The sequence below is a fragment of the Periplaneta americana genome, chromosome 6 (genome assembly GCF_040183065.1).
Source record: "Periplaneta americana isolate PAMFEO1 chromosome 6, P.americana_PAMFEO1_priV1, whole genome shotgun sequence".
NCBI lineage: Eukaryota > Metazoa > Arthropoda > Insecta > Blattodea > Blattidae > Periplaneta > Periplaneta americana.
The window spans coordinates 96,499,041-96,511,286 of record NC_091122.1 but is presented as its reverse complement, the minus strand read 5'-3'; the positions used below and the strand labels follow the sequence as shown (position 1 = coordinate 96,511,286).

The window sequence follows — 12,246 nt, the reverse complement described above, 5'->3', positions numbered from 1 at the left end:
TAGCATACCTCTAGTGGGAAGAGATGCGAAATCGGTCAATGCCTACTACCTACATGACCAGATTAGATTGAAGTTTCGAACTGTAAACATCAGGATGTCGAACCATAAAGTGTAACATTAATACTGATATTGAACGTGGTCTGACCCAAATGGGCATTAATAATGTATGTGCAGCAATGTCAGTACTATAAAAACAGACACTTCGGTTTTAGTGAACCTCCGATATAGTGAACGAAATATGCTGGTCCACAGAAGTTCACTATAACCGAAGTTGACTGTAAATATAAAAAATGCAGGAATATTTTCAACGTAATTTTTGGTTGGGCAGAAAGATTTGTTAAAAGATTTCTTAACTTTGTACAGATATCGCTGTCGTATGTGAACGAGACATGCAAAGCATCACTGGACAGCTTGAAGGTGACGCAGCTCAGTGGCATCTCTGTTGCTCTCACCGGGTGGGATGGCTTTGGCTGGCTCCTGTCCTTCATTGCTAACTGTGCACAAGGAAGTTACAGAGGCAAGATAGTGAATGCTGTGGAAGAACAACTCTCAACTGCCATTCAGGAGAAGCTGAGCCACTTCAATTGTATGCAACACTTCCGGCAGATTATGGACAGTCTGCTGTCTTAACAACTGTGGTAATACAATCTTTGAGTACCTTTGCTGTACAAGAGCTAGCCGAAAGTATTAGATAGGGTAGTACTCCCATTACTTTTTGACTATCCGTCATCTTTTTCTACTTCCCCAGCAGAATGGTGTGCTTAGTCAGGTATCATGTGTGTAAGTGTTACCATGATAGCATGGACTGTGGTGCACAATTTGGTATTGGTTTACAGTGTGGATGGATTTCAAGTGTCTGTAACTTGAAATGTTGGTATAGAGAAGACTGATTTCAACAAAAATACGATAAAATTGTTGTTTACATTTCTTGTATGAATCTAATTTTGTTATCAATAATCAAGAAAAAAGTATGAAGGATGTATTTGAAAAGCATAAGAAGGAAACAACAGCAGTATTTTAAGTCAGCTGTGAATGAACTGTGTGCTGGAAATCTGTTCGAAAAAGTTATTTAGTTGTGCAGTGTTTGAGGCCATCATAGTTGAGACCAATGTTCTAAACTAAATCTCAATAGTAATAGGTACCATAAGTTTGATTGGAACTTAAATCAATGTTTACATTTATTTTATTGTGAGATCACGTGATTTTTATATATCGGTGTGATTGTTTTCCTTCCCATATTAGTGTTTACATATGTTTCATTTTTGAGTCCATCTGATTTAAATGTGTGTTCTTACTATGACCGTACAGTTATGTCGAAAGTAATTCTTGTGGTAATGGACATTTAATTTAACCGCCATTGCATGTAAAGTAAGTACCCCATCCACTTATTATGTACCAATAACTATATTATCGAGATATTTTTAAGATATATGGACTATATGAGGAGACAAAGAGGAAGGCAGAAAATAGGAAAGATTGGAGAAAGCTGGGTTTTCAGTGAAAGACCTACCCTTGGGCAGAGCACTGAATGAATGAATCGAGATATTTGAAGTTGATATCGGTTATGCATACACAGTGATAGTGCATGGAGTCTTGACTGGGACCCATGTTGTTAAGTCAAACCCACACGTTTTGTGAGAGATCCTGCCTTAGTAGTTGTGTGTGAGAAATAACATTATGTCAGCAGATACAGGAAAGTAATGAATCATTGCAGAAAAAATTTTATTTTTTTATTTTTTATTTTTTTTAACTGGCAGAGAAAAGAATGTGGACTGTTTAAATGTAGAGGGAGGATTGTTATATCCATGCACTACTTCTGGCTAGCCTTTGTATAATACGGCAACTATTCTTGATACTGGTTCATATTATCTTTGTCCACAGTTCCCTTAAAGCCAGATCCATTAATAACTACGTTGATTGTATGTAGTCCTTGCTCTTTCCTCAGCGGTTTTGTTATTTATATAAGGTGGAAAATTTATTTCTAGGTAGCCTGTTTGTCACTACAGGTCTGAGCTGTACCATAAAACTGAAATAACTAGACAATCGAACAGTTGAAAAGTTCCGTCACTATTCTTACGAAAACACTTACACCCCTATTTTGAGATTAATTTGTATAATAGTTTCAGATAAATTAATGACATTGTATTACCTGTGATAAAATGATTCAATTTAATTTAGCACAGTAGAGCTCATATTACGTCTAATTTGTATTGTGATTTAATCAAGTTGTAGACGTTTCATTCATGAACTGGAGAAACGTACTGAGTATTGAATATTGAGTAACAGACCTTCAATTTTAATACTGGCATTGAGTTTCAAAAGATAGATTTATAGCAGTTAGAGCTAAAACATTTTTACAGCATTTTGGGACTACATGTAACAAAATATGTCAGTACAACATTTCGAACAAGGCTCCCTTAAGTACCAGTGCAACTCAATATTTGTTATAGCCGGTGCTAAAGTTTTTGGTGCGTGTCCTTGAGTAAAAAACCAGCCAGTGAGCACTTGTTGCCAGAGCAGCTGAGAATGATGCTTGCACGTCAGCAATCCGCCCACTGCGTCAAAGGCAAGACACTCACACTTCGCGTTTCTGGAATTTGTCCTTGAGTACACTGTCCAGTCAGTGGCATCTGTTGCCGCTTTGGCTGAGAGTGGCACCACCTCCTAAACAGATGTGACTTCAGCAGTTTTCCAATCACAGTTGTCAGCTTTCTCGCCTACATTTTGTGGCAAAGATAAGATACTCGCTCTCAATGTTCCCATTACTTATTTCACACGCCAGAAATAGTGGCATTGGCTGTATGAGGAATCACTATGTTTTCATACTATTTTTTATAAAGTTGAAATGAAAATATCTAATATATCTGTTTAGAACCAGTGATATTTGGTGGTGAAGATTCAACACAAATATCCAGAGAATTGCCTGCGGGAGCTAAGTGCTTGATAGAAACAGTAATCTTTTTCCCATCAGACTCTCTGACAATAGTATATTGAGGTTTGTTTCTATCACTTCTACTTCTTCAACTAGAGAATCATATTTGCCCTAATGCAAATGTTTCTTCATTAGTACAATATCTGGTAGCATTAACGAGGGAGCATTAGAGTAGCAATGAGGGTGATGAAACATACGCCCTTGAGGGGTTTTATTAGTTTCAGTTTATAAAAAGCTGATAGAATGCAGTGTGTCAGGCAGAGCATGTTTCCATTGTTTTATGAACATCTGTTTTGATTTTAAAGCAAGAGTAATTGTTCTCCAAATAATCCTATTGTAACGCTCTATCTGTCCATTTCCTTGTGGATTATATCTGGAGGTGTGACTGGTAGCTATCCATGAAACAGTAGGAATTCTTTAAGTTCCTTTGACAAAAAGTTTGTTTCTTGGTCAGTGCAAATATAAAAAGGCATATTAAAAGTAGACATTAGATCAGTTAGACAATGTATAACAATTTTGATAGTCGTATCTTTACATGGATAAGCAAAAGAAAAAGTAGATATTTAATTATCAGTTTCAAATGGGAGATGGCCTTCAAAATCCATACCAAATAACACTGAGGCTAAAAAAAAATATATTGGGTATTTTCGTTTAAATTTCATCAACAAAAACTCTACATACATTTTAAGTAGTATAACCAAGCTGTTCCTAACAGTATGTAAGTAACTGAGTAACAAACAAGTGACTATCTATGAGTTGCTAAGTAGGCCTACCGATACTTCATTTTTCCCACAAAAGTAAAATGTGTACATCGTCTTTTCCATGTTACGGACTTGATATTAAAACGCAAATATTGTTTTAATTAATTGCTCTTTTTAACGCCGAATTTCTTTTGCCTTCATTACACTTATTATCTGATTGAAAAATTACCAGTTCTTGGAGAACTGTGGACTGCAATTTTATAATTGAGAACATCACCCGAATAAGGTGTTTGTAATCTGTCAGGTTCATCATAGTTGTGTCGAAAATGTTTTTCAGTACTGTTAAATAGTTTCGAGGATATTTAAAACAAAATTATTGAAACATAACTACAAGTAGTATGTTTTGCTATTCGTAAATAAATATAATATGGAACTCTCTATATGCCCTTTTTCCGGCGACAATATGTTTTAGTACTGTTTTTAATTACTCTGATGTTCTAGGTGTCTAACTTTGCATCAAATTAATTACATATGGGAACATCCCGTACTTTACTAATAATAATTTTGTCTTAAAAAGTGGAATAAAATAAGTTCAAAATAAAATATATATTAAATAAAAATATTGAATAATTACACAAAAGGCCTACAAAATTTTTAGTTTATGGTTTTCTTGTTCTTATACGGTATGTCTTTTTGTTCTTTATGCATCATTACTATTGTTATTAGAGTCACCATTGTGTGGTGATGTCCTGCCTTTATTCAGCACTGAGTTCAGCCAACTTTGGCCATCTTCATCTAAAACAGTAAGAGGTCTCTTAAGTCCTTCGTCTTGGAGGGTTACAAAGGCACTGGGTTCATTTGTGTTGGACCCAAAAGTTTCAGCTGCGACACTTCCATTCCCGTCTTCTAAATGTTGAAGGAAACAAATGATGCAGATTATGAGTTCAAGCTGAAAATACACCTGATGTACTGTATTGCAGTTGTTTATATACTTTTGAATCATGATTGTATGAGGACGATTTAAGTGTATACCCATTTTATCATTGAGGATGTCACCTGAAACCAGTTTATTCGGAACTGTTGTTAATTGTTTCTCTGAAATTTGCAATAGACTCAATAGAAAGTTTCGACACACATCAATTTTTTTATCCTCATTACATAAAACACTATATTTCCACACATTATCCCTATTCTTTAATGATGAAGCTTCTTCGTTTTTAGATTCACTCTTTCAAGGCAAGAAGTAATAAAATGATATTATAATTTCGAACCCATGTCTCCCAAAAACGTTTAAAAATGGAGAGTTGATCATCCTTTGAAATTTCATGTGTACACATTTTCATACACCATCTTCTTACCGGTGTAAATGACTTCTTTTCCATTTCCTTGCCTGTACAAGTTGTGTATGATTTGCCACTGTTTCTGTTTATTTTCCTTTCTTCGGTTTTCAAGTTAGTTTTGTTCACAAGCTTTTTTTTTCCCCCCCCATATTTTCGGTCATGATTCACTGCTGCAACTGACAACCTGAAGTAGGCCTAAACATCGAATGCTAGCCTACTTCAGTATGACTTGCAACAGTATGTGACTGCCGCTGTAGTAGGCGTGTTCACTTGTTCAACATAAACGTGTAACATTGTGCCCTGTGTTACGTATCGAAGCTAGACTTACAAAAATTTACTACAGTGTACTATATGCATTCAACTATCTAATCCCTTGATCGTCGGAAAACTGGCATATAAGGGTATACGCCATTATTACCAGTCACTGAATTACTATTACAAGATAAATTATTTTAGTGCCAGAGCAACCACCACCACCACCGCCACCGCCACCGCCACCGCCACCGCCGCCGCTGCCGCCACGTAATAATGCATTCTAAAGAAAAAAACTGAAATTATAGCAAAAGATAAAATCTGGAAATGTGAAGTATTCTATAAGTGTGCAAGCATAATTGACAGTAAAGAATTTTGTCTTCCTTTGTCATATGGTGTCCCCATCTTTGGTGGTCTAGCAGTTACTATGCTGGCCATTGATCCGAGGTTCGTGGGTTCAGAATCAACAATTCTGTCCCTGATAACAGTTCTCCAGGCAAAATCAGTAATTTCTTACCTACATTGATGTTCGACGCTGAATAACCTCTGTAGTTGAATGTGTTCTCAAATAAAATGATACTCCTACATGGTGTCCATAAAAAATATTTCGATCTGTTATCAGGTAGGTAATGCATTTTATAATGTGAATGATGCCTTAATTTTGGTTTTAATACAGAATTTTTTTTAAAACTCTACTAGACATGGTAAAGGTAAAGTTAACTCAGTGGCGGTTCCTCGGGGGAGGGAAGGGAGGAACGTCGTCCTCACATTTTCTTCTTTTGTAAGTAAATACCAAATAAAATATGTGCCTTGAAATTCGAGGAAGATTCGATAATTTTTAAGTTCACAGCTATAAGAAAAACTCGGTTGATCGAGTTTTAAATGACGCGTGCTCATGTGCTGTAGAAAACTGTGAGAAAGATGCGAGATTGTCTGTGTAGAGGAAAGGTACTCCATTCCTCCTCTACTGCAGTTAACACACACAGACAACAGCGCAGTAGCAGCCAGAGAAAGAAGCAGAGTTTTAAAGCAAGTAAATGAAAGGAGAGGGAGGAGATCCTCCTCTGAATCAGTCATGGGCGGGAAATAGAAACCGACTGGTCGTGCAGCAATCTCGCTACCGCTGCCACCTAACGATGTTGCATTCAACCGGACTATAACACATTTAGGAGGAGACACGACAAAAACAGTTTTAACTCAATGCTATGAAAGACACCATGTAAACTTTTTTTTTAAATTATAAATCAAAACTATTATTCATTGCACTTTATATAGGCTACTATTCATGGTTTGAAACTTTCGTGGATATTTGAAAATTAAATTCGGGTTTATGTAAAACAAAGAGGAAGTAGTTTTACGTAGTTGGCCCCTGAAATTCACTTCTATTCATTGTTTACTAGACAGGGCAACAGCCAAGTTGTCAGTTTTGTACAAATATATTTGAAACTGAAAGTAGGTACTCCAAACTACATCATTTTTAACATAAAAAATTAATCGGCCACCAGCAGCTTTGAACAATAATGATAGTATGACTTTACAAGAACTGATATTCTTCAAAAGCATGTGATACTGAACTTGTAAAATGTACATGTGGCAACACAGACCACGTGGGTGGGTGCAGTGCTCTCGCTTTCCTCAGATTATTTCCCATTCCCATTTCCATTTCCGTAAAACGGTTCCGGTTACGAATTAGTAGCTATAGTCTTTTCCAACACATGTGATGCTGTAGTGTGCTCGAAAAATGCTACGAGGTTGTGAATTTCCTTGTAATTGTTAATTTGTGCAATTATTCAACAATGAATGGAAGTGAAAACATAATATATTTTGGACAATTTAGGAAACTCAGTTTACAAGAACAGATTATTGCTATACAGAAGGGACGGCCAACCCCAACACTACCTGGTCTTAGATGTATGCATGTTTCATTCAAGAAGGTGTCATTTAGTGCTGTTAACTTCTTTCCTCCTCTTAAGAAATATGCAGGAGCCGCCACTGAGTTAACTCCATGGCAGGCCAAATCGGCCTAGAGGAAGACAAGAGTTTAAGGTCCCCATCTTTAAAGACAGTTTGCATTTAATGGCAGTAGGGATGTCAGTCCCATGTGCTCGCTTCTTTTATCCCAGAAGAAATGCTCCTGATATTCATTTCTGTTAGAAGCTGAGTAGACCCTAGAGTCATAGTGCGGCTGGAAGGATTAGATCAGTGGGAAAAATTCATAACCCTATTGGGAATCGGATATGCTACCTTCTGGCATGCAGTGTTATGCCTTAACTGCGATGCTACCGGTACTGTGTGCCCACTAGACTTGGTAGCCATAAAACATATAAGTCTCTTATCAGGGAGGTAAAGTCTCGTTATTTTATTGTATCAATGATGTCTTAATTAATTTTGGTTTTAATGCAGAACTACCTTTAAAATACTCAGGAAATTATATTCAATGAATATCACGCAAATAGTTCCACATAATGTACTTCAGAATCTTGTACTAGAAAGCCTGGTATTGAAGACAGCCTTGAATAATTGGTCCTCATACTTGCCAGTACTGAATTTAAAAGAGATATAGATTGAACTTTTTTCATTGTTGATGACGAATGTAGTAATCTCAACATTTCGTTTCATGTTGAACAAAAATAGGGTCAGAGCGAGAAAGATGTCCTGTTCATTACAGTTGTTACAGTCTGTGTCACCGTTTTTGGCGTGTGAAATAAGTAATGGGAACGTTAAGTGCGAATGTTTTACATTTGCCACAGTCAGCCTGACAATTGTGTTTGGCAAATGGCTGATGCGATGTGTATAGGAAGTGGTACCATTCTCATCTACACTAGCAACATGCTCACAAACTGGGCACTATATATCTAGGTCACACGCCAAAAACGCTGATGCCAGCTGTACAAATGACTAAATTTATTATACTGAATGAGGTAGCCCAAGGAACGGATTTTAGATCCTAAAAGTTAGAAAAATGACACCGAGTATACTTGACTAGATGTGATGTACTAGGTTAGAACTGTTTTGAGACCTTGTTCACAACACCCAGAAACCTAACGGAAGAAAACTGGGTCACAAAGACTGGAGAATGAATCTAGTGAAACTTGCTTGCGATTTGTAAATAATAGTTTAGATTGTTCATTTGAACTTGAATCTGAAAAGCGAGCACCACTCACAAGTCTACGTCAGCAGAAGCTGTAGTCAGTAGTATGGGATATGGAATGGCGCGAACTTCGTCAATTAAGTAGTGTACACAGAATTTCATGATTTGTTACAAACCCAGTGGTATTATTTATACCAGAGTTGGGTGTATTGCTTGTTTGTTTATAAATGTAGATAGTTGGAATATTAGCTTTTAGTACTAAAAAATCTGTTGTAACAGGGTGCATACTTGTATCTTTCTTGTTCCCCCTCGTTTTGATCACCCAGGTATCGAATTAGATACAGTCTTCGAAAACCTTCTGAGATTCATAATGTATTCGTCACCAGCAATAGAAAAGTTCAAGCTACACTTTCCCTAAATAATCCACAATTGCTTTCTTCCTAATTTAGCACAATATATTGAATTAAATTGTTTAAGGTAAAAAATAAAGCAGATATTTTTTAGAAATGTTGCTATTTTATGTGATATGTATAAAATTATTTTGTTATATGAAAGGATTATAGTGAATAATCATGATACATTTACTTGCATGATGATTTGAGTTACCCACCATAATATTTCATTGGCCTTTTACATACTAGTGCATAAATCTACTTGCAAAAATGCAGCTAAGGCTGACTTTCCATTTGTGTGTTACGGCTAGGGTTGCCAACCCTACCATATTTCCTGGGATCTCCCATATTTGGCAGTAATTTTCTATAGTCTCCCTGCTCCCATATTTTCTTCTCTTCAAGCATTTTCCTCCCTTATTTTTTTCATAATGTAGAAGCTTCATTTCAAACATTTGATTTTGCCGTGAATGAAGATGATATACATGATGAATTTCGTTGTTCCAGAGATGCATTAAAATGTGCAGCCTCTATAGAAGGTACTGTAAATGCTTGGCAGAAATGGTTTGGTTTTCAATGCTGATCAGGTTAAAATAAAAAAATGTTAATGTTGGAAATTTGGAACAACTGGTGAGTTTTATTCTAAGTTTACCAAGTAGTAATGCTGAGCGAGGGAGAGAGAAGAGGGGGAGGGACTTAATTTTTCTTCTTATAATTATTGAATTAAATAATTTGTCAATTTTCTATGTGAAATTCTGCAGTTTCCTTAGTCTCCCGTATTTTCTTAAAAAAATGTTGGCAACCCCTAGTTACGACATTACTAGTGTAATAGGATTTGTTGTTGTAGGTAGCAACATACTTACATGTTGTGATTTCATCTAATTAAATAAACCAATTATTATTCACCAAACATGGGTATCATATTATGTAACATCTATAGTGGGCCTGCTTGTCTATTTTGAAAATGCAGATTTTTTACTGTATTTGTAGTGAAACAATTTGTAGTGAAACATTCGTAATTTAGCCTTCATCTTTGAATAAATGTGTTACAAGGGAAATTTTCATCAAACTGCAAAGTTTTCGTACATTAAGACCAAAGAAATGTTTCATCGTTTGCAAGTAAATGTGGTATACCACAGAAGAAACTTATAGTGAGATTGTAAGCTAGTGTTCAGAAGATCTTTTTGCTAGAGAATTAAATCTCTAAGATCATATTTTACAGTAATAAAAATTTTCAAATATTATTATTTGTCTTTTTATTGTGAAACATATTAACTACTGATATGGCTAATATGGAAAATGTAACAACACAAGGGCTATCTCACAATTCGAAATTCCCTGCATTGATGTATTAAGATTCATAACATATAGAAGAGCTTGAATTATCGTTTTTAATTCATCCCACAGAACTGTGACGATTATTGAAACGTTGTTGTTGTTTAGTCAGCTGTCCGAAGACAGGTTTGAACCTCACAAGTGACACCAATATGGCATCCCTCATGAGGAAACTAGGCCAGGAGATAATTGGGTAAGCTGGCCAGTTCCTTTCCCCCTCCATTGCATACATCGCATATTACACTAATCAGATTTCAGATGTATACAAACAATATTGTTCTTCCTCTGACATATATCGTCAAGTGAGATGTACTGCCTGATAATACGAGGTTTATCCAGGAAGTAAGTTCCAATGTCCGATAAAGAAAACAAAAACATCCATAAGTAAGAAATATTTATTGCACTATTTAGAGAGATTCACTGGCCACTTCTCAACATAGTCACCACCGTTATTTAGGCATTTATCATACCAGTGCACCAAGTTCGTATGCCTGTGTCATAGGAGTGTGCCGCCAACGTCTGGAGCCATGAAGTCACTATTGTCTGTACCTCAGCATTGTTGTGGAAACGTTTTCCTGCCAGAAAGCGCATCATGAGACGGAAAAAATGAAACTCACTTGGCACGAGGTCGGGGCTGTAGGGTGGATGGTCGAAGATCTCCCATCCAAACTGAAGCAACAGATTCCATATGGCGTTGGCTGTATGGGGTCGTGCAGTGTCGTACAAAAACGTAATGTCTCTTGTCAGTGTGCCACGTCTCTTGTTCTGGATTGGCCTCCTCAGATTTCGCAATGTCTGACAATACTGCTCAGCATTAACTGTCTCTCCTCGCGGTAAAAACTCGCACATGAGGACACCACGTCGATCCCAGAAGACAGTTGACATGATTTTTTTGACAGAGATTGTCTGCTTGAATTTGGTCCCCACAGGTGAACCAGTATACCGCCAATGCATGGATTATTGTTTTGTTTCTGATGTGGCATGCAACACCCATGTTTCATCCCCAATGACAACATTGTCGAGGAATTCGTCACCTAACCTTTCTCTGCATACTGCTAGAGGAATGTCAATGCTGTAGCCATTTTCTGTTCATCTGTCAGGTGCTTTGGCACTCACCTTGCACACACTTTCCGAAAACCAACCCACTGGGAGACAATTTCGTGCAGCAATGAGTGAGACATCTGGGGGAATTGACGAGAGAGTTCCGAAATTGTGAAGCGCCGGTTCTGCAAAACTGCTTGCCACACACTCTCCATCAGTTCGTGCACATTGGTTTGGCCTTCAGTGAATTGCCTGTACCATCGTCTCACCATACTGTCGCTCATAATGTCGGGTCCATACACATTGCACAATTGGCAGTGAATCTCTGCTGGAGATTGCTTCTGAACATGCAGAAATCAAATAACTGCACGAATCTCGCAGTTGGTGGGAGACAATATGAGTGCAGCCATTTTCTCCTAGGCTGTGGAATAACTACTGCCATCACAAGACAAACTGCACTGCATTATTCCCACATATCCCCTCTCTACTGCTACACATGCACATTCCCGTCTAACTAGTCATGCCATCTTTGGACGCGATTCGAACTTACTTGCTGGATGCACATATCAGCCAGTACCTCAATCAGAGGTTGATGATAACATTTGTTTACAAAATAAAAACCTAGCCACATGTATTGCAAGACATATCACCCCTTAACATGAATTAATTAAAAATAGAATATTATTAAATCCATTACACTGTGTAAGAAAAAAAAACTTTTGTGCGAGATCGTGCGTATTTGCTTGGTTTCCGCACAAAACCAATGCGCGAAAAGTCTAAAATTCCACATTCAGTATTCCCAACCTAACACATACAACAATTTCCCTTTTCTTACCACTTAAGTGACATATTGATTTTACTGTTTTAGGCTTTTAAGATATTATTTTTAGAGACGTTCAATATAGTAATAATTATAAATTGGAAACTTACCACTGCAATTTCACCTAAATTGCACTGTTAATTATTTATTGTTTTTAAATATTTACAAAAATTAAGTAAACTCTACAACTCCACTAAAGTTACTGCATTCGTGATTAACATTAACATTAAGGAAGCCGTGAAAAAATCAACAAGATTCCAGACTCATCAAGACAGACGTATATCACGGCCTGCTGGAGTATAGTATACACAGAAAACATTTTAAAGCAACAATGTTGAAGATAGA

At 36.8% G+C, this 12,246-nt stretch overlaps 1 protein-coding gene across 2 annotated transcripts in view; it reads left to right on the top strand.

Moving 5' to 3' along the window:
- Window positions 1-9,949, top strand: part of LOC138701514 (uncharacterized) — a 37,605-nt gene extending 27,656 nt beyond the window's left edge. For both annotated transcript variants that reach the window (XM_069828483.1, XM_069828484.1), the window contains exon 4: window positions 364-9,949. In XM_069828483.1, coding sequence (XP_069684584.1) covers window positions 364-630 — 267 coding nt within the window. In that variant the 3' untranslated portion in view covers window positions 631-9,949. The remainder of the gene's footprint in view (window positions 1-363) is intronic.
- The last annotated feature ends 2,297 nt before the right edge of the window (window positions 9,950-12,246 follow it).